Here is a 24,075-nt window from a genome sequence, read left to right as displayed (position 1 = left end):
CTTCTCTTGTCCGGTGAAGAGGTCAAGATGGGATAAAATATTTGCCCACATACTCTAACAAACGCTCTCTCTCTCTCTCTCTTACTGACGGATCCACTGGAAGACAGCCATCAGATTCTCCTGAGGTGCTCGGTAAGTGAGTATCTGCCATACCTTTAAGTATGACTATCGCGCATTGGCTTCAGATCAGTGAGAAACATCCACTTCCCTGCTGGGTCTGTTCAGGATTCCTATCTTAACTGATACCTGCTCACATAAACAGTGCCAGCGTGCCGCAGCGAATGCATCTCCTTGTCTGTCTGACTGTTTACTGATGCCGAGTGGAGGCCAGGCCTCCCGCTGAGTCTGATTTTGACAGTGTAGCACGAGGCAGCAGTGACAAAGCTCACACCTCGAGAATGTGCTTTGTGTTTACGATGTTAGCTTGACACTTTTGTCGCTGTGGTCTGGGATGAATACAAATAAGAGCAAAGTTCATGCATTGTGGGTCAGGGCGAAACAAACAGGGCTGACATAAAAGAGATGTGTGATTAAGCTCGGGTGCATTCAGAGGTAGTTCGGACTCCTCATCAAAAGAAACCATCTAATTAAAAAATATAATCTGTAATTAATCCTCTTCATGATTCATGATCACTTACCGATGAAGTAGGACAGTAGGATGGCCAGCAGGGCAGCAGCTGCGATGGCTGTCACCGCGGCACATTTCCAGCTGCAGTACTTGGACGGCTTCTTTAGCTTGAAGGCTGAGCGGGAGAAGGTGTTTCTGGGTAGCAGGCGAGGGGGCGGAGAATACACCGTTCCCGAGGTCAGAGGGTAACCGGGGGAGGAGCTGCTGAAGAGAGGCGTGGTCCCTGACGACGTCTTGAACAAGAAGTGCCTGAAGGGGAGAAAACACAGAAGCGAAAAAAGACGATTCCACAAGTTATTATCTGACTCTGGTGCGGAAAATTATAGCGAGGTAAACATGGAGCGGAAACACCAGCCAACCACACAATCAGAGTCCAGATGACAGGGTCACATATGGGAAAGCATCTGTCCAATTTCTCTTTCTGATGAACCCTTCCTGCCATGTAGGTTTGAACATCCTTCAACTGATTATGTCTCCAATTCAGACCGTTCCAGTCCAAGGTCTCTTTTTAACCTACAGCTGCTCTACTCTTTTTTTTCCCTGCCCTTCTCTCAATTCGCCTCCGTTCACCCCACTTGCCTCGTTTCTGATGGAAATGGCTCCAGAGCATCACTGCCGTTCCCCTTTCATGTCCTCATTGCTCTAGTGAGGTCAGAGCTCAGAGAGAGGGATTTGAACCATCATCCCGTTGCTCATATTACCTATTATCCTCTGATATCGCTGCACCTGCACACCCGACGTGTCTCCTTTGCCTCTCTCCCTCTCCTCCCTTTCATTTTTTCCAAAGCTATAGTTTTTCTTCACACTGCTGCTACTCCAGTCCTTCTCACATATATTTATTTGTCTCCCTCTTCCTCAGCATCTCCTTTCTCTCATAATGTCTTCCATTCAGATTTTCCTTTTTCTTTCTGATCTGACCTTGAAGGAACATTGCTGCTATGGTAAGAAAATGAAACACTGCACTTGAGAAACTTTTCAAGGACACAATAAGCAAACTAGTAGAACACACGGGGAGCGAGGAGCTGCCCCTACACAGACTCCAGGTGGTACGACAGCAGAAAGCCCTCAGGTGAGTGTGACAGATCAGAGGAAGCGAGGCCACACTATTGCCTCAATGATGACTGAGGAGAGGGAGTTTTTGTCTGCTTGTCTTAGAAGAATGTTCTTGTTTATGTGCTGTGAGTGTGTGTATAGGTGTGTATTCTCTGGTGCATTTTCTGATGGCAAAACAAGTATTCTTGTTATTAAAACTCAGGTCTTATCCATCATTTCTCGGTAATGATAACATTACACTCACCAAAGTAATAGCTGAGATCTGGGGACACATCAACATTGCTACAACATAATCTCTGAAGGTGTAAACATTTTTACGTTAAGACGATAAGCCAAGCATTTAGCTAGATCATCTATTTGGAGGCAAAACCCAAAGTGAGCACTCTCAAAATGATGGGAATTATAACTCATTGCACAGGAAAGCTCTGAGTCAGTTGAAGCAAGAAACCAGTACAAGTCTTGGGTTATCAAGTCTTGAGTCAAATCTAACATCAAGTCAAATCCAAACTGAGTTAAGACCAACTCTTAGACTTTGTGTTTTAAATCCTAAATGGAATTAAATGATTATGGGAATAGCAGCATTGTTAGTGTAACTTTACTTCTAGCCATCAAAGACACTACTGGAAGTGATTGCCAATTGTTTAATGACTTTAAAAGACATAATTCAGGCTCGTCTTAACTCACTGTTCTTCGTGCTGTCTCAAATGTGGAATGATGTTGAAAGTTCTTGTGTTGCTGTTCATTTTTACTCTTATATCTGAATGTGACAGCACGAGATATTATGTTTGCTTGTCTTCTACATCCACCTTTTAACACCTTGAACTGACTCAAAGTCTATCCGTCAGGTATACTCAACATCTAAGAGCTTAAGGAGTGTATTATGTGATCTAGTTGACCTGTAAATACATATACAGTATATATATTATTTGTGAGGCTACTATTATATATATATATATATATATATATATATATATATATATATATATAGGCCTGTATGTATTGTACACACATATTTACTTTATACATATGTTTGAACCTTTTTTCCTTCTTTTCTTCTGTGACTTCCCTCGTATGTCGTATCATTGTTTATGATGTGTTCTATACTCCTACTAAATCACTTACGAGTGCAATTATTTTATAAAATGCTGTTGAAAATCCAATAAAACAAAGTTTCCAAAAAAGTCTATCCTCTGTCAGGAAAATTAAGTGGTAACTTGTCGTATGCTTTCTCATGACATCATTTTTAATATTTAGGCTTTGGGAGAACTGCAAGTCATTACAAATGAAAAGGCTGAAGTCCAAGTAAAGTCATGAGTCATCGGTGTTAAAGTCAAAGTCAAGTCTTTTCTTCGTCAAGTGGGGTCAAGTGGAGTCTAACGTCACCACATGTGTGACTCAAGACTGCTTCAGTTCCTAGACATGTGATTCACATAGAGTCCTCAGAAGTAATGCAATACAAACAGGTGTGTGTGTGCGTGTGCGTGTGCGTGTGTGCATAAATGTGCTCTGTTCTTTCTTTTGTAGCTCACTGTCTCTTTTATTGAGACTAGGCTGTAGGACCAGTAATAATGAGTGTTATTTATAATAATGCTTAACTGCACTTTGCTGTGTTGTCTCATATCCTTTTGATGTCTTTATAACCGCTGTTTCATCACAGCATGTGTGTACATGTGTGTTCCCTTCTTAAAAACAGTTGGGGGGAAAACAGGTGATGTACTCAGAGCATGAAGATTTGGTCTGGGAGCACCGCTGCACTCTCTATCAATTATTTAGCCAGTCTGTGCTCTGTCCCCCTCTTACTCTCTCATCATCTCATGCCACTGATTTTTGGATTGGTATCATGCTGGATTCTTCTCTTTTTTTCCTCCTCCACCTTTTTTCTCTCCACCCTCTCTAGATGGATAGAGGCTGAATGAGCACGAGGAGATGGCACGCAAAGACATATGAGGTTATTGTCTAAAAATACCAGCCTCTCAGTGTCACTGCCATCAATTTTAGTATGCATGCATAAATCTACACTCTCACAGATGCGAGAATACGCATGGCACACACACACACACACACGCACGCACGCACGCACGCACACACACACACACACACACACACACACACACACACACACACACACACACACACACACACACACACACACTCCAAGGTCAACCAGCATGCTTCTTCGCTTCAACTCATTTTCACCACCACTCTGTGATGGCAAGGCCAGCGGTAATTAATTACGATACCCCTAATGTGTGTGTGAACGCAAGGACAGGGGTGAGCGGGTCAATTACTTGCATTCCGTGCGACACAATGTATGCGGTTTCATGTGCTGGTATGCATTTGAACGCGGGCACCAAATTCATTTCACTTCGGTGCTTTGTCGTTTGTGTGCAGAAGCTCCACTGTGAGCTTGGTGTGGGATGGGAATATGTCTATGGGCCATACTAATTACGAGTAGGAATGGAAAGTGTCTAATGTGCTCTGGGGAGGTAATTGACATTGATTTATGTTGCGGAGGACTATGGAGGGGTTCTATCATAGCAGGCAGCCGGCAATCACAATTCTGTATCATTAGGCTGGGGTGTGTGTTTGCTTGTATGCCCGTCTGTGTGTTTGTGTGTGAATATTGTGGGTTTCTTGACAGTGGTCCAGCATGGAAACGTCACACATAATTAGAGAGAGCTGACAGAGTCCCCCCCCCCGCCTCCACTTCCTTCCTTCTTATTCTGCTGAGCTGCCAGCAGCACCTCCTGCCCCCCCCCAACTTTAACCATTTCTACATTGCTGTCATGCATCCTGTCTTACACATGCAACGCACACTCATCATACATGCAAGCATTAACTCACACACTGACACACATTTGCACAGACTCAGACATAGGCGCCCATCTATGCACAAACAATAACAATTCATGTGGGCTTTCCTTTCATGAGGTTGCTCTGTACGTGCTACTAAACATTTAATTTGCATCCTCGCGGAGCAAAAAGTGACATAAGAGAAGGATGGAGGATGGAGAGGGAGGCTATAGATTAGAAGACAGACAGTGAGCGGAAGGGAGGATGTGTTTTCACTCCATTCCAACCCTGTTCCCCATTGAGAGGAAAAGAGGACCTGGACAATTAACCACAGAACAGAGAGCATGCTGGGTAATTAGTAGGAAGTCAAAGCTCGCATTCCCCTTGAGCAAACGAACACACACGCTTTTGAGAGCACGCACGCTCACACTCTTTATTTTTTTTGTCAGCTTTCACAAACATGTGGTTGCTTAGGATAGCACTCTGAGAATTATCATCAGAGGTAGAGTACAATTAGCGGAGGTCGTCTCGGTATGGGGGTGACTGAAAAACGGTCAGATCTGAAAATGAAACAAAAGGCTCGGGGAGCGGAGGATGCTCAAGGATGGCGTCCTGAGAATTGTTCCAGGCTACAATTGTAGGAAACAACAATCGGCAGATGGATGCAGTATAATTGGCATTCATTTGCAGAGTGTTGCTTTGAAGGAGGACAGGGAACACTTCTGAGGCTGAGTGCAAAAAGCAAAAAATATACAAGGCATCATCTAGTAGTTCAACTATCCAGAGATGCCATTAAGAATTTCTTTACATTTAAGGAACAGTGAACCCAAATGACGCCTTGTTTCCCCGCTGTGTCTTTTAGTGAAATAAACAATACCTCTGCTAGCGTCAGAGGGATTTATTACAATTTTTAATTATCAGGCTTAAGGGAAACTGAGCAGTGGTAAAGGCCACATATTTAATGAGTAAGGCAATTGTTCATCATCAAGTAGATGAGATGCGTCAGGATCTGTTTGATTGAGTATGTTGTAATGTCGCCTGAAGATAATTTCATTATCACCAGAGGGACCCGAATAGAGTTGTTTCCTGTTTCATTTTGTAAAGTTCACTCCCCTTGTGTCATGTCTAGTTTTACTTCCTGTCTTTTTGTTCCCCCGCCTTCTGTGATTTGTTTGCCCCGCCCTGGTTTGATCCTCCTGTGTCCAATCAACCTGCTACCTTTGTGACTTTGCCTGCCTCCTCCAGCTGTGTCCTGTTCATGTGATTAGTGTCTGTGTGTATATATACCTGTCTGTTCCATTGTTCCTTGTCGGTTCGTGTTCTATGTTACCTGGTGTGGTTGGTCACGCTGTGGCTGTGAATCATGGTGTTCCCTTGTGCTGGTTGATTCTTTCTTTTATCATAGCCTGCCTCAGCTTTTGCTTTATACCTTTTTGTCAGCTTTGTTAAATAAAGCTTGCCTTTTGTTATCACTCTCCGCCTGTGTACTGCATTTGGGTCGTCCGCTTAACCCCGCTCTGATAATTCGGGCTGGACTACCTTTAAATATTACTTCATCAAAAGGAACACAATCAGTATTGCAGTAGTTATTAGCAGGACAAGATGTCTAACTTCAGTTTTAATCCCCCAAAATGACATTTAGTTCTAATGAAGATCATGTAATATAATCAAAACTTTGTTTTTCGTAATCCAGCTGAAAAGCTCATGTCACTCTCATGTGCATATTACACAGTTGTGGTTACAGGGCTGCGGCATGAATCCTTTCTCCTTCTTCCTACTCCTCCTCCTCCTCCTCCTCCTCCTCCACAGCCCCGCGTGGTTCCCACAGGTTGCATCTTCGCATCTGTCCCCGCAGTAATGTATTTGAAAGTAACCTATAGTCACCACCCACCACCCCACCCTCTGCTGCTCCTTCCAGATAAATTGAGATGCTGCAACACTCTCAGTGATCTTATTTCTCCCCTAGAGCTGTGGCCTAGAGCGGAGAGAGCAGGGGATGCAGGGGAATGTCCTGAGATCACAGAGAGAGATTGAAACTGGCATCAGCTAGCCAAGAGGCTCCAAGGGACCGATTGGAAATCAGGTGCTTTCTCGCAGAAACGCTGCAACCAATGTACACACGTGTGCACTCCCATGCACACAGAGAAATGCATCCACACACACACACACACACACACACACACACACACACACACACACACACACACACACACACACACACACACAGGCACCAGCCATCTATAGTCATTTATCTCACACCGGTAAATGTATCCATGTTCTATGGGTCCCAATCTCCTTCCTCTGCCTTTCTATGTTCGCTCACACACTCCCAAAAACAATCTTCTTCAATCACCAACTCTCTCCATTCCCCTCCCTCTCTCTCCCTCTTTATCTCTCCCTCCACTACCGTAAACCATTCCTTTCCATTTCCCCCCTCGCTCACTCTCCGAACTTATATTTCTCTGCTATATCCCCCCCCCCCCTCCCTTCTCCTCTTCTGTTCCTATCGCTCTCTTTCTCTGCCAGTCATCTGAGCCCTGGGGTGTTCTTAGGTGATCAATCTTCATCCTCTCAGCGCTGTCACACTATCAGGTCAAGCCAAAACACACGTGTGCACACACACATTTGCTATAACGAGTGGACAACAAAATGCCAAAATTTACATATCATTACAGTGGGGAGCAGTCGCAGTCAAAGAGAACACACATGCTTGGATGCAAACATACACACAAACGAAACACCATCACGCGCTCCGTCCCTCACAAGTGCACACGTGTTCATCATCTCCTAGCTGCTGGTTGTAACGAGATGGAGGCCCGGCTCTGCCAGCGCGTGGATGGTGTGACTCTCTGGCTCGGCCCGACTGGCTCCGTCCCAGTCACAGGCTCCAGCAGCTCCAGCCAGCCCACCCAGCCTCCGCCATCACCAGACCCAGAGAGGAGGGCCCAATCTGGGCTGGAGGGTGGAGATGGAAACACTGTCGGCCGCTCTGGGCTCCTTTCACTGCGACAGGCTCTGAGCCATGCCCAACCCCACCACCTGAACATGACCAAATACTGGCACCGCAGAGAGCTCAACAGCGCGTGTGTGTGTGCGTCGCTTCGTTTTAAATCTGTAAAGATGGCAATCACAACATAGCTTCTGTGAAAAGAGGATTTCAAACTTTATGCTTGTAAACCAAACCTCGCCCAAACACGTCCGCTCTCCTAAAACTATGTTATAGCATACACATCATCATGGCAACACAGGTAACATAGATAAACAATTGCGAATGGAAATTGCTTCTATTTCCAGCCGTAGGTATTCTTGTTCAACATCACGCTTCTTCTTATCCATCATGCATACCGACGTGATGCATCAGCACAGGTTGAGCATAGACCTGAGACCAGCGGGGCTGAATTAAACATGGCCAGGCCTCATAAATACTGCAGAGGGCCGGCACTCAGGGGAGCTTATCCAGGACCATCAGTCCCATCGCCCAGCAGGAGAAACACAACTACAGCTACACAGAGTAAATGCTCAGAAAGCGAGCGTGCGCATGCTAGCAAGCATGTAGCCAATGTCCCTCTCACTGCATGCCCTCATGAATAGTAATACCCTGCATGAATGCTCTGTTTGCCTGGTAAGTGTTCTTTGTGTACTGGCAAAAGTGCATGTGTAAGGTGTGTGAAATGGTTTGTATTTCCCACTCCCTCACTTCAGGGTATATGCATAATAGCGTTGACACATGGTAGCTTTGTGTATGTGTTGCTCTAGGAGATCAGGTAGAGAATGCATTTGTGTCACACCATTATTTCTAACATTTACATTTTTAAAACAAAATCTGCTAATTCTAGTGAAATCTGCATGAATCTATGTGGAGCTATTAGAGTTCATGTGGTAAACTATGACACTAGAATTTGAATTCATGTGTGGAGAATGGCGCATGGTGTACTAAAGCAGATCTATGCAATAACTGTGTGGTCACAAATAAATGGTCACTTGAGACACATGTGGAGACGCATTCTGAAAGCAGGTGTGAACTGACGTACTGTCCAGACGCATGTTAATGGCAGGTGTAACGGGGGAACAGGATGTAAGCCTGGCTGGTTTACAGTGGCCTGATGTGTTCCAAGGTGAAGAAGATTGCTTTCCTTTTGACGAGTTTGTAGTCTTAACATCCTAACCGTTACAAATGTTGTGATTGCCGGAGAGAGTAAACAGTTTTGTATCAGGTTACATCCTCCTCAGCTCTCATTTTCTCTCCGACAGCATCATTTTTTGCTCACAGGAATGTTGTCAAAGCAGCATGGCTCTGACCTTCAATTCCTCACCATTGATTGCTCAAGGCTTATTCCTCTGCCGTGCTTACTGTAGGTGGCTGTAGATATTAGCAACGGGAAGAAAAAGAAGAAAAAACAGAGAAGTGAACATTTCTGACCTGGTCTCCAGCGGAACGTTACTGTTGAGCACCCAGCTGTCTTGCAACTGGACGGACTCCGGGGTGGTCGGCCCGTCTCCAGTGCCCGGAGCCGGGGCGTGAATGGGGTTGCGTCCCCCTCTCAAGGTGTTTCTGTTCAGGCTGTTTGCAGACTGATGGGATAAGGTGTGGTGGTTGTGCGGAGGGGGCAGTGGAGGCCGTAGTGTGGACTGACTGTGGTGGTTGGCAGCCCCTGGAAGTAGAAGAACAGAGAGGAATTTAAGCGCCACACAAAATCAAAGAGTTTGAGATGAAAGGGAAGGAAAGGATTTCATTCCAAGAGGCTACAAATGTAGGACAGAAATGTTATTTGATATTTACTGTTTATTTCTCAGAATGCCAAAAAAAAAGAAAGCCTTTCCTGCTCGCACCATATCTTCATTAACATTCGATAACGTGCTTCTTTTGTGTCGACAATCATTTTGACAGAGTAGGTGTCATATTTTCGAAATGGTCGATAACTTATCCAGCTAAATGGATACATGAAATTTGATAATCATGTTTTCACATTTTGCTTTCACACTTTTCTACATTTTGTCCCATTTTATTTTTAACCAATTCTTCCACTCTCTCACTTTTGCTCTTTCTTTTTCACAACCAAGAGAAAGTGTGTGTGTGTGTGTGTGTGTGTGTGAGTGTGAGTGAGATAGCAGTATTAGAGCACTCGGCACAGCGTGTGCCCTCATCTCTTGCTCTCAGACTTGGGGGAACATGTCAGCTAGAGTCCAATACCAGCCCTTCCAACTCTGAGCTAATGGACTGTTGAGTGAGAGAGCTGAAAAACAAACCCGGATGACTCAGACAAGAACACCCATTCACACATCACCTTTCTATCTCTATCTCTTTCTCTCTCAGTGGGGGATATAAGCCTGTCTAGAGCATGTGTGTGTGGGTTCGTACAGGAACTTCAATAACCCACATACTACACAGTATATAGTATAGGAGAGCATGACAGGGTTGATTCACTTAGCATACTCATGTTCACACATTGACAAGTGCATGTACTCAAAGCAGAGCTGATCAAAAAGAGGTCAAAAAATCACTTCACGTGTCGCAATAAACTCTCCACACATTTATTGTAACGTGGTCTGAATAGAAATGTTGGAATTAATGCAAAACACACACAGTCATTGATGTTACATTTGGCTTTGAATTATTGCTTTACAACACCGTTTGCTTTTTCTTTCATCAAAACTACACATTATGATGATTGTGTTTGTTTGCACATTGCCTTTCTCGTGCTGATCAAAGGACGGAGTAAGTGCACATATGAACACATGTGCACACATATGTGCGGGGTGAAAGCAACAGCAGCAACTGCTTTGTCAAGCTGCGCGATAACACTTGTCCCCTTGCATTTGTCATCTCCTCTTGAATTAGATGAGGAAAGAAACAGCGTGTGAGAGGAAGAGAGACGAGTGGATGTGTCGCACCCACCTGCCCACTTTTCTGCTTTGATATTTGTCCATCAAGAGATTGATAGCAACTTTACACTAAGCCACAACAGAATACACATGATTAACCACCTCATACAAATACATCTATATTTAAAACATCATTTATATTTATAGCATTAAGCATGGGCGGATTATGAGACAATGAGCCCATGAGCAGAGACATGCAAAGGGCCCCACCACCTCCGCTACATAGGACTTTAAAATGTGTTTTTTTCCGTCTCTTTGTGGTCATTTTGAATGTCTTTGTAGTTGTTTTGTGGGACTTTGTAAATGTTTTGGGTTTGTTTTTGTTTTTGTCTGTGGTTTTTCTGCACCTTATTGTAGTTTTTTGTAGTCGTTTTGTATCTCTTTGTGGTTGTGTTGTGTCTCTTTGTAGTCGTTTTGTATCTCTTTGTGGTTGTGTTGTGTCTCTTTGTAGTCGTTTTGTATCTCTTTGTAGTCGTTTTGTATCTCTTTGTGGTTGTGTTGTGTCTCTTTGAAGTTGTTTTTTCTCTCTGTGTAGTCGTTATTCCCTTTTTCATGGTCTTTGTGGTCTCTTTGTGTTATCTGTTTATTTTGTTGTATTGGTGACTTTGTAGTCTTTTTCTGTGCTAATTTTGACTCTTCCTGGTTGGTGCGTGACCTTTTCGAGTGACATTTTGTAGGTTAAAGCCAGGGGGGCCCCTGACACTTTGGGCCTGTGAGCCTGTGCCCGTTAAGGACGTTTAGTAATCCATCCATGGCATTAAGTCTTTCCCTCTGTCTCCTTCTTCCTCATTTCCTTCCTCCTAGACGGGTGTTTAGAGAATATAGGGGACAGCGAGTTCCCTTGCAACTGCAGCTGTAATGGCGACCAGTTTGTAAGGTGACCTGATTCCTCTGTGCCGCCACTGGGACGCAGGTGTCACCCACATGGCCCTGAAGAACAGATGCTTGTGAAAGAAGAGAAGAGCGGAAGAGGGGAAGAAGATGAGAGAAAAACGAAGGGGCCTGACCTCTGCTACACGGGAGAGACACAACACATCTGTTTGTTTGCAGATGCAAAGATGCTCGTGGGATAAACAGACACATGCGTGCACACACTCGCATATGTAAACTTACATGCAGTTAAACCTACAGGAAAATTCAAACTCTTGCATCATACATGCAGCGTAGAAATTGATATTAAAGTATGCAGTATTTTTATTTCTCATATTCTCCTCCCCCTCCCCTTCCTAGCTGTACAGCCTCATCCCTTCTTCTCTTTTTATCTTGCCTTTATTTGCATTTTGTTTGTGTCTTTTGCTGAGATGTAAACTTTGAGATAAATCTGGTTTGTTAAAAGCACTTTATAAATACATTTGACTTGACTCCCCCTTTCTCCAATACACATATTAATAAATGTGAAAGAGCTCCTACTACACCTTATCTGCATACATACTTTTATCTAAGTATAGCAACAAAGCACACAACACAGAGTCATACACTGAGAAACATAAGCTTGCATGCATGCAGGCATGGACACACAGTCCGAGTGACACAAAAATAAAAGAAGGCACTCCCGTGCTCACACACTAGCCTGCTGTCGCCCATGTTTACATCTGCGCACAAAAGAAAATGCATGCGTTTCGTCTTTGTTCACTTTCCTGCTATAAATATTGAACCATTTTTTCATTCAAATTCGGATGAATAATATATGACACACCTTGTATGGAAGAGGAATACATGGTTTTATAGCCTTAGTTTTCTGTGAACTACTGAGTGTGTGTGCAAATGTGTGTGTTTGTGTGTGTGTGAGAGTGTACTCTTCAACAGTCCAGCCACTATGTTGTTACACAGAGTCATATCCTGTAGCGTTGCAGAGACTCATATCTTCCACACTTGGTAATACAGATTCTAACATTCCCCTTCAAAGGAGGAGACGGAAATGCTATTATCTATCATACAGCTGCAAATTCTATTACACGTCTCCAGATAAAGTCAGAAAAATGTAAATGCTGAGAAAAGTACTGCTTGTAATTCTATGTATTGACTCTCTTTATAGCCTCCTGGGGCAGAATTAACATGCACTGTCAGGTTTACTGAAGTGAATTGTTTTATGATAGAATGTGATTGTTTCTTTGATTCTGCATTGAATCAATGTTTGCATGCATGGCTCATTACTAATGTTTGAAGTTGTTAGTGTACATGAAGCTGCACGAGAATTTTTATTTTTTATTTTATTCCAAAAGTCACACAGCCTTTAGTTTGCTGCGAAACATTTATGGTCAGAGACAAATTGCCTCCCTTTTTTTTCCTGCTACAACACAAAGTGATGTCAAATAAATAAATTTTCATGTCGACTTCCAATCCATAAAAAAGAATCCTTAGAGCTCGCCAGAGAAACACTTTGAGAGTGGGGTCTGCGTGCGTAGCAAGGCCGAGGTACAAGGCCGTGCTCTTTCATACACTCCTGATGAAAACTGCAGATTATTTTGACCACAGAAAAACAAATCTGACCAACCATTGGAACACAGCTGTGTGCAGTAACGATGGAGGTAAATGGGTCCATTAAATTAAGAGACGAGACTAAGTCAGATGAATTGTCCGGTTGCTGAAGTACTACCCGCAGGTAGACTAATAGGAACAACCGTTTTTACCAGAAACCAAGTCTGATAAAAGACAAAACATGTGGTGAGGAAATAGAGCAATTAGGGAGCAGCCAAGCAGATCACATTTTATTCCACTTTATCTTTTCCTCCTTTCTTTCCTCTCTCTTTCACTCGCCAGTGTGAGTAAACAGCGATCGTGAAAAGATTCTCTCAACCGCTCTGTTGTCACAGCCACTTTTTGTGGACAAGCTCAGAGCCCTTCTGACTGCTGTTGAAGCCTGACCCACTTTATTCTGTCCAAGGTCTCCTGCGACTGGAGAGGGGGGACTATAGCTGTAAGCCGGTGGTTTGGCTAGGGCTAATCCCTGGAAGTTCATTATGCTCGCCAATTCAAAGGAGCCTCATTCAGCAGAGGAGCATTAGCCTGTCTGCTAACCTGCCTCCCCTGTAAAGCACACTGCATGCACACACACACACACACACACACACACACACACACACACACACACACACACACACACACACACACACACACACACACCAGTGAGAGGCAGGGGATCGCCACACCATATTAATCTCACAGTGTGTGTGTGTGTCTATATGAGTGTGTGTGTGTGTGTGTGTGTGTGTGTGTGTGTGTGTGTGTGTGTGTGTGTGTGTGTGTGTGTGTGTGTGTGTGTGTGTGTGTGCATCCAGCTGGCAGCAGGAACCAACCAAGGCAGTTTGTTTTGCAGCCCTGGATGGGCAAACTGTTTATTGACATTTTCTGTGGTTAACAGAGAAAATTCACAGGGCAGGATGTGCATCTATGTGTGTGTATGTGTGTGTGCAGAATAGAAATGCCCATTCAGCAGTTAAAAAGGGATCATTGCAGGGCTCAGTTCCCTACCCTCCCTCTGTCCTTCCCACTCGTTCTGTCTCTCCATCTTTTTATTTCACGCCCCATATCTCCACTGCCTCTATCCTTCTTTAAAAAAAAGACGTGCTACATCCCCTATTGTTTTTCATGCACCTTCTCTCCGTGCTAATTGCTATGCTCCCTGTATTTTAAGGTGGTATATTCCCATGTGTTGCTGCTTCCTATGTCCTCTGTCTCAGAATGTCACATGCTCCTCATTTGTCATTCCTCTCAGAGCTCAGAGGCTGAGCACAATGGAAGGAGAGCTTGAGGTGAAACACACACATGCTGAAGAAAAGGCTTTATTATATATATATATATATAAATGATTAAATCTCACATAGACTTTATTATACACAAGCGTACATGCAAACACATAGGATGCACCAAAGAAAAGAAATATAGTTAAAGACATAAATTCGCCGGCACACGCACACGCGCACACGCCGCCTCTGCCTTGGCTAGTCATCTCTGTCTAATTAGGAGGCAATAATCCGCTAGAGAAGAGTCATCAAATTCAGCCAAAAACAAACAGTCTCCATGAGCAGAAATACGTACATGTGTGCATTTCACCCACACGCACACACAGATGCATATACCTGAACACACACACACGCACGCGCACGCGCACGCACAAATCATCCCACTGTCACGCAAATGTCACCCTTACATAAGCACCATTAGGAAGAATAACATTAGTGCAGAAGGAGGCAACGCGTTTCTGCTGTGCCTTTTGTTTCTGTAGATTTGTTTCAACAAAGCCATTAAACATTCATTGCTTCGGCAGTGACTTGTGGTGGCTTCCCTGGCAGCAGATAGCTAGCCACTTTAGAGGAGGCTCGGGCTAAAAATAGCTTAGCATTCCCCATGCATAATGAATGGCCAGAGACAGCGCTAACGCTAGCTCTTTCCAGGAGCGATCTGCCACGCTCCGTTTGGCCGTCTCAGCTCTCCCGGCGTTCCCAGACAGGTGCTCCGAGCCAGACAGTATTCCCCACATAAACACTCGCAGACCCAATTCCCAGCCAATCCTCGGCAACACCGTTCCGTTCCCATTCACCTGTCATGCTTCAATAGGAACACAAGTCATGTCTGTCCACCTGTTAGCTTAGGTAATGGTGGACTACTTTACAGGAACAACACACACACGCACGCAGACACGAACACACACATACAAACAGCATGCCGCTTCCTGAGGATTATCTCACTGTGGTCAGTTTCTGCCTGGCTTGGTCAGGCTCATTTCCTGCCCAGCGTCCACTCTCTACAGGACCACACAAAACACACACATACACTCGCACAAGCACATGCATCAACAGTCACCGGTTATAGGTGTTTTATTTCCTTGCAGCCGTTCCTGTGACTTCCTACATGCCAGGGTTTGTTTATGCAGTGCCAGACTGCCACTCTAAACTCATTTAGGTCGATTTTAATGGACGCCCAAAGCCAAGGACTCTCTCCGCACCCATTAGATCAGCCGTCCTGGCTGGGAAACGTGGCAATTTGCAATTTAATTTCAATGTTGTTCTCCTTCCATCCAAATGTCTCTCTTTCACCCTCTGAACTCTCATCAGCTTACCCCATTTTATTCACATTCCCCCTTTTTTATTCTCTTTGTCTCTTTGACTCCCCGAGTCTTTCTGCTTTCTGTCTCCCTTTCAGTCGCTTTCTCCATCTATTTTTACTGTTGCTCTTTGGATGTTTTTTCTCTCTCTCTCTCCTTTTTGATTTTTTTTCAAGCAAGATGTCTCATTAAACAACTTCAAAAGTCAAAGTTTGGCTTTCTGTATCTCTGCTCCTATTTGTCTCTTTGCGCCTCTTTTTTCTCTGTCATTTTTCTTCTTTCTTTGTCTCTGTGTGTACACGCTCAGCAGAGATTGAAAAGAAGCCCCAGAACAGAAAGTGTGGGTGTATGTGAACAAGAATGAGAGAAAGAGAGAGTGTGCCTGTGAGCCTCACTCTCCCTCTTTGCCAGTGTCTGCCATTAGGGTGTCAGTGGCAGAGTGAATTTATTTGCTGTGCGGTTACTGGGCTAATGATTGATGTTGCCCCAGCAAACAGTAAACCAATTAGAAGGCTGATGTAACGTCATTTTAAAAGCCTCCTAATCACGTTGCTCTTGAACCTGGGACCCGGGCCTTCCCTAATGAAGATTTATACTGGATCAAAGGAGAGCCTAACGCCATTAACAATAGATTGTATTCCACCAAAAATCACATTAGGACTTTTCTGCCTACCCCCCTTCCCTCCCATCAGGCCGCTGCTAAATATATCTGCTGATTACAAGTGCAGATGCACAGAGGAATGGAGAAACGAGTGGGAAAGAGAGCCAGAGAGGCAGGCAGAGTTGGCCCACGGTAGCTAATTGTTGGGAATAAATGTGTATGCTGATGAACAAACTCATCACTGCAGATCTGCGTACGTGTGTGTGTATGGGGGAGAACAATGGTTGTGAGGTGCTGATATAAGCACACAGGGCCTGTAACAGCCAACAAGAGAGTGTCCAATGATGAAAGAGAAAGCTTACAGCCAGGGAAACTAACTAGTTTGTCTTTTGCTACAATGATCCTCCTGCCGGCACTTAAAATTCATCATTCCCCTACCTTTCACTTTCCGGTGGATTATTAATGTCATATGGAAAATAAGTACAAACACACCTACTCACTGGCAAACAGTCTGTGCTCTGCAGAGTGTAGGGGTTGTGTTTACTTGCATCATTGATTTCTGGCAATAGTTAACAAAAGGAGGGTTATATATAAATTTAATCCATTAAGAGATGACCAATTGTTGGCTCAAAATGGGCTTTTTGTTATGTGAGCATGCACACAAGACGCTTAGGAACAGAATGTTTTCTGTTGTTCTTTCATGGCGCTTCTTGATTATGCTTCTGGAAAAATGTATAGAATTTCCAGCATAAAAGTGAAATACCTTACGCAGCTCTTTGAGTCATCAACATACACCGGGTGATCCTTACTGTTCAAAATAAATAGGTTTTTTATTTATTTGTGAATGATCAATCATAGGATTTATTTCCCCTCTCATAAAACCATAATATTCACAATTAACCACGATTACAATCAATATCTTTCTTAAATCTCAAACCGCATATTTTATGATCCGTCGCAATGCAAACAATAATTGCTTAAGTCCCTTTGGTTTGATTCCCAGCCCTGCCCTACAAATGCTGACTCAGAAGGAATGCAAAAAAAGCGGAGACAAAATGGCTAAAAGAACAAGATGTGACATTGAATTAAAGCGAAAGGATTGCTTGGCATTTTACTGAGCAGCGACTAAATCACATCAGGAAATGGACACATGATGGATGATGGATGACATGTTATATAAATAAAATGAATGATAGGAAAAGAAGGGAGGGTGAATGGTGAGCTCTCTTACCCGTGGAGGAGGCCTGGGCCCGGAGTAAGTATGAGTCATCCGGGTGGGGCTCCAGGTGAGAGTGGGTGGAGTTTTTCTCCAGCAGGGGCACCTGGCATTCCCTGATCGGTGGAGATGGGCCAGGGGAGGGGTGGTGAGGGGCGGACGAGGAGGACGGGAGGGAAGGAGGGAGCAGGGAGGAGGAAGAGGTTGGAGGGAGTGGGCGACCTGGAGGATGGAGGGAGAGAAAGAGGGGGGAGAAGGAGGGAGGGGAGGGGCGCGTTAGACAAAACAAATGGCAATGACTGACAGTGATACAGGCGCCTGTTCCGAGGCAGGCTTACTCATATCAGGATCATTGTGATTCTCATACATTTGGTATCTGGAGCCATGCAGATAGTTTGGGTTTTTATTTTCTCTCCATCCCAATAAATTGGAGGTGAATGGGAATGGAATTTCAATGTTGACAGTTTTTGGAACTGTTCGCTACAGTTCTTGTGAACACTGTTGACAGTGTGTTCTGCAGAGTATCAAGAGTAACTGGGACATTGTTTCTCCAAAAAAAAAAGTGCAAAATCTTTCAGACTGATACCACAAAATAAAATGAAACCAAAACTATGTGCATGGCAGGGTGCAAATGAGCAAATGTTTTTTTTTTTGGAACTTTGGGAGAATCAAAAATCTGTAACATGGATAATGTAAAAAAAAAGATCGGCTGCAGGTTATAATCAATAACGTTATCCAGTTAACTTGGAAGTAAACTTTCTTCTTGGAACAGGCCGCTGGTCATAGCAATGTAAAGCAGCTTGGAAACGAACACAGAAGCTGGCAGAGATTCTCACAAAAAGCCCACAGATCTCCCAGATACATTAATGAGTGAGATTTTAAATGCACTGCTGACACTTAACTCCAGATAACGGAATTATGCTAATTTTAGCTTAGTTTAACTCAATTTTCATGCAAATGCCTTTAACCTAATTGATTCAGGGACATTCACTGTACATCTTTTATTTATTCCAACCATTCAACCTCCAAGAACAAATTATTTACAGCACTGAGATATTGCATCTATCCTTCCACTGCATAAATTACAGCGAGCCTGTGTAACCTTTGCTGAAGCTGCTACTGTAGTGACAATTACGAGACCATTCTAAATGCAAAAATACACAAGAGTCATAAAATCAGTGACTTTACAAATGTTTTGCTAATATTAGCCACCAATCTGGTCATACCAGAGCAAATAAATCCATAACTCCTGTGTGTGTTGAATTAAGCAACAGTGCTTATTTGCTTATAAATTCAACTTTTCATTTGCAATTCCTTTCAAATTTGACAAAGTCTTGCTTTACAAACAGTCGGATAAGATTTCGTGAGGGACTACATCCATTGTACGATTGTCCTCTACATGGGGGAGACAAAAGAAAGTTAACATCCAAGTCTTTAAATAGTGGGAGCCATGGGACGCGTGGACACAATCAGGCTGTCCCATACACCAGAGAGAGAAAAGAGGGATGGAGAGAATTCATTTTACTCTCCAAAGGTTTGGAATCAAGGACAAAGACAAATCTAATAAATTCTATTTAGAGACGGCTCAAAATATAGAATAATTATGTCTGCCATATTTGCAGCTCAATCAATCAACAATATGGTGAAAATGAGGCCAACGAGTCCAGCCAATCCACCGAAGGACTCGGGTTATTACAACTGCTAATTATAGTCGACCAAAGACGCTTTGACACACTCATAATCACTTATTTTCTCCTGATTCCACATTCGAAATGATGGCCTCGGGCGCCAGCGATGTCTTTTCTACAAAAAAAACTGTTTTTATTTTATTTTTTTTGGAGATTGCTTTACTTCACTTTCCAAACTTAAAATTGAAGTGGGCATAGAAAAAACAGACCCGAGTTTTACAAACTTTATCCATTCTTTCTTTCTTCAATGACAAACTTTACCAGGAAAATGGAGAAATTGCAATGCAGCGCCTTTCAGTAAGTCGCTTCTCCTTCTATCAGACTTCTTTTATCACTTCTGTCTTTCTTTTTCTTCAGAACAAAAACATGCAAGAACAGAGGAGGAGAAAGAGGTGAGACCTTGAAGAAAAACACAAGAACATTTTTCTTTTCTTGCTGACATTTCTGCAGAATACAGATGTGCTGTGATTGTAATTTGACAGCATTCACCTTCCCATCACAGAGTATTGATAGAAATCAAAATGTGTAAAGGCCATGATAGATGGGGAGCGGTTTTTTGGGCGACGGTGCAATATTGCTTGCATCAGGGAAACCATACCTGGGCGAGGGAGGGGGGGGGGAGGATTAATGAAGACATAATTTAAGTGGTTGGACATAGTTGTTGGCAAGCTTGCCCATCTATGCTGCCTCAAAATGAAGCACATTAATCATGGAAAATACACGTTTGAGTCCAGGTGCCATTGCGGCTTTATAGAGATGTATTTGATAGAAATGGAGGCAGAGTGATGTCTCTGTCCTGCCGTCCAAACTGCTCCAGCTTAGAGCTTTGCGTCATGGAAACCAGAGCTACGATCGATCCACAGCCCCACGTTAACTACACCCCAGAGAGATGCCGGCCTTGTCTTCTGTTTTGGTATGTGTGTGTGTGTGTATGTGTGTGTGTGTGTGTCTGTGTGTGCCTGTGTGTCTGTGTGTCTGTGTGTCCAGTCAATCTCATCAGTGCAAACAGAGAAAAATGGATAAACAATGGCAAAGCAAACACTGTGGCCAACGGGAGGGGGAACAAGAGAGAGGGACAGCGATGGATGGATGGAGAGAGGGAGGGAGAGACAACGAGGTCACGGGGATATCCAGGGGAATGGAGAGTGAAAGAGAGAGAAATGAATAGAGGGAGCAGAGGACAGAGAAAAACAAGGCTGTCCAGAAGCTATGAAAACTTATTGGCAATAAAAAAAATGGGGAAGAAAGCAATAGAGAAGGGTAATTAGGAAGGGGGGAGGCAATAAGAGGGGACAGAGCAGGGGAAGATGGAGGACAGGGACTAAAATAATGAAGAGGTAAAGAGGGAATAAGCACACTAGAAAAACAAAGCGATTGATCTAAATTAATCGATCACTTACTTCAATTGATGGCGAGTAGGACCTTTGCTATTTGCATATTTCACAAGACCTATAATGAGGCTATTGGTGACAGCCAGTAAAAAATGACTGCATGTGTGTGTGTGTGTGTGTGTGTGTGTGTAGCTGCACACCTTTAAGATTGGTTCATTGCTGTTGCCTGTTTTTATTGTACGCATAAGGTTACGTGTACTTCAGCATGGTTATTAATATTTTAAATCACTTTAATTACAAAAAAGGAAAAATTGCACTAGTTGGCCAAAAGCAATTAAGGGAACTTTAATCTCCTTAGCAATTATGCTGTGGGGCATCCTTAACTCAGTCATTTCTGCCCGCTACATTTCTGGAAAGGTCAGTGGAAATTGCTTTGTGTTATTAGAACAAAGACTTCACAATGAGTGCACGTGGCTCGTCTTGACAACTTGTTCCGCGGCCATCCTTCAGCCGCCTCCCCGGCCATCTGTACGCATCTCTCCATCCGTCTCTCCGCGCCCGTCTCTCTCTTTCCAAATCTACGGTTCTCTCGCAAGTGTTGATTGGTGTGAAAAGCTAGTGTATCATTAGGGGGAAAACTACATATCTAAAGACTGTGGCGCTGTATTAAAAGACATTAGTGGAGTCCCTTGATGATTTCATTACAATGTAAAAATAAACAGGATCATCATTAGTTTGTTGTGTGAGCAACAGGCTTTGACTTGCTTGTGTGAGTCATGTAAGTGTGTGAGCCTTGCCTTGTTGCTGCGATACTGTATGACTATTGAATCATCTCATCTATAAGCTTCGTATAATCCCCATGAAGCCATTATTTACCGTGCAATGGCATTATACATGAGACGTAATTCTTCTTGTTGACTGTTCTTCTCTTTCCCTCTTGCTCGTCCTTGTCTCTATTTCCGTCCGTCCCTCTCTCTCTCTCTCTTCCTCCTGCCTCGCTCCGTCCATCCGTCCACCCATCTGGCTGAGGTGAGGAGTGGTAGGCCGAGGAGTCTGGAGTGGAGCGAGGGATGGAGCGACAGCTGGAGCCCAGTCAGACAAGGAGAGACAAATTACCCCTCTAACGAGAGCCATTCATCATCTCTTCATCTTTTCCATCCCTCTCTTCCTCCACACCTCCATGTGAAATACAGCGCACCTGGGTGGCAAATAAGAAGACACCGATCTGCCGCACAACTTTACACTTGAAGTTGTTCTCACTTTCTCGTGTGGCTCAATCAGCCCGCTCTTCTATTAAGATGACGGAAAATAGCGAAGAGAAGGAGAGGAGGGAAACAACAAGATCAGGGAGACATGGAATGATTGAATGATCGGTGCGCGGGGAAAGAGCGAGGAAAAAAAAAACGACACACCCATGCTGGCACATGCAGAGACTCATTACCATGGCTGCTGTCAGCACAGATGTTGGACTGAGGGGGAGCTGTCAGTAAGTGTGTGTGTGTGTGGAAGTATGCGCTTATATAAGTGTGTGCGGTAGTGTCTGACAGTGATCTGAGGGCTATTTAGTGATGACAGCTGCTGACACAATGGGCCCTTTTCTCTATTTATCTATACAGTGCAGTCTGTCTCCTCCATCTCATCTCTTCCTGTTACCCCCTCCCTCCCCTTTTTTGTCGAATCCTCGCCTCCTCTTTCCTCTTATTCATCCCATTCTGATATTTCACATTGAGCCTGATGGCAAGACGCACACCTGTTGTCGTCTGTATGTGTGAGCAACAAATGGATGTCGCAGCCTATCCAGGAATGGTCCGAGTTCATCCGTGTGATACCTTGAATGCATTCTCCCATAACCTCCTGCTCATCTCTTTCCATTCAAAATCAGGGCCATTGCAGAAAAAACGAGTCATAAAAAGAGTAAAGAGGGAAGGGAGAGATAAGAGGATGACTCAACAGACGTGTTTTAATTAGTAAAGTTGGGCTTTCACAGCCTAAAGAGATGATTGTATCACTCGCTCTTTCTTTGATGTGTAACAGAGTGTCTGGGTTCTTCTCTGGCCTAGAGCTCGGGCTCCGCTCCTCTCTTTCATCACGCCTGCATCACTCCATCACTCCACATTTATGTGAGCCCTCTTCCCAAAACAGGCAGATCCTCCATGCACACGCACACGCACACACACGCACACGCACACGCACACGCACACACAGCCTGCAGCTGAGGCTAAGGAAGGCTTCCAGCTGGGGAGAAGGTGCCATCAACACTCACAGCGTCACATTATCTTGTTCTGCTTTACAGCTTTTTCTCAATTTCAGCTTTTATGTTCCTTCCAGGATTATAACAGAGGCTCATCATTTGAAGTACTTACAGATTTTTCCCTTTGGCAGAACTGTTAAAAAATTATTTTCACCCAAATGTTATGTTCCTACGCACCCAAACGTTTCTGATGCAAGAAGAAGTCTACACCGGTCGGGATGGGAATCAAGAATAGGTTCCTGTTGAGAATCGGTTCCTAGTTGCCTCTGTGACATTAAATTCCTCTTATCGATGCTTTCCGACAGTTGCTCATGCGCAATAATACAGCAAGGGGGGGGGGGGGAATACTAGCGTCCTGTTTTTGATACTCTACAGGCGAGTAAACTCATGCATCTAGCGCGTCTTCCCAAAGGTAATTAAAATAATGTTAGCGCCATTTGATTCCTTGACCATGAAGACCTCAATGAAAAACGAAAGCTTTTACTTTATGAATATTTTCTTGTTTCATCCATTTTAGATGATGAAAGTCAGACTTTGGCTGCAGCTATTTGAAGGTTATTTAAAACGTGTGGTGCTGTATGTTGCTGAGAGATTAAGAAGTAAAAGTGAGTTAACGGTAATAAACCTGTACGTACTGTTCTTCCATCCAACAATTTTTCAGGAATTGATAAGGAAATTGATAAAGCAAAGGATTGATAAGAGGAACTGATCAAATCTTATAAATTCCCATTTCTCTACACCAGTGGCTCCTTTTCTTTGTCTGATGTTACCCCACAGCCTTGTAGTGCAAACGTTTGAATTACCACTTTATTTGTGCTTTCATAACTTAATATTTAGCAACAATCTGTATTTATTGATTTGATAAAATCCTCCCCAAGAAATCGCTCCATACTTTTCTTTAACTCAAGCCTTAAAATAACGAGCCCTCAGATGATTGGCTCATCAAACTTGAAAAACTGCAGCCAGCTGAACTTGTAATGGGCACAAAAAAAGAGAAAAGAAATAATAAATAAATAAACACATGTTGCAGAGTAGATGAGTCAGAACACCTCTTAAGACCTTTGCTTTGGTCTTTTCAATAAAAGATTGAAACCTCAACCTCTACTGAAGATGGCAATCAGTGACTGCAAGGCCGTTCATACGTAATATGTTCTTATGATTAATCGCCTCTTAAAAATATATTTAGAGCATTTACGGAGACCCAATGTATGGGTAATATCAACAAAAGCAAGGAGATGATGAATTGATTGACGGTCCCATCTAGATTCACAAGGACGTGATAGTTCAACAAAACCCTCTTCGAGAGTCGCTGCATTGCACATGACAAGTCGCTTACAGCTTGCGCGACATTGAGAAAAGAAAAAAAAAACTGCTGACAGATCATCTCTGAGTAATTCCAACATCTGGTTCAGGAGGTCGTTCCTCACTCAAGTCTTTTTTTTTTCCTTCAAGAAAGAATAGACGCATGCTGACACTGAGCGATACACTCGACCTGTTGACCCAAACGCACAAACACAGCCCAGCACCTATGTGCATCTGATAATTGAAACATGCCTCCCTGTTGCTGAGAAGTGCAAGTGTGTGTTT

General features: G+C 43.6%; 1 protein-coding gene across 1 annotated transcript in view; it reads right to left on the bottom strand.

Moving 5' to 3' along the window:
• The window catches only part of tenm2a (teneurin transmembrane protein 2a), a 160,163-nt gene that overhangs the window by 54,336 nt on the left and 81,752 nt on the right, over window positions 1-24,075 (bottom strand). The window contains 3 exon segments of the mRNA XM_029440926.1: window positions 639-877; window positions 8,895-9,126; window positions 17,234-17,440. Of these exon segments, the coding sequence (XP_029296786.1) occupies window positions 639-877; window positions 8,895-9,126; window positions 17,234-17,440 (678 nt within the window).

Source organism: Cottoperca gobio, chromosome 10 (genome assembly GCF_900634415.1).
Source record: "Cottoperca gobio chromosome 10, fCotGob3.1, whole genome shotgun sequence".
In the NCBI taxonomy this organism is placed as follows: Eukaryota; Metazoa; Chordata; class Actinopteri; order Perciformes; family Bovichtidae; genus Cottoperca; species Cottoperca gobio.
Note: the sequence above shows the minus strand (reverse complement) of the source record. Positions and strands in the feature narration are given on the sequence as shown.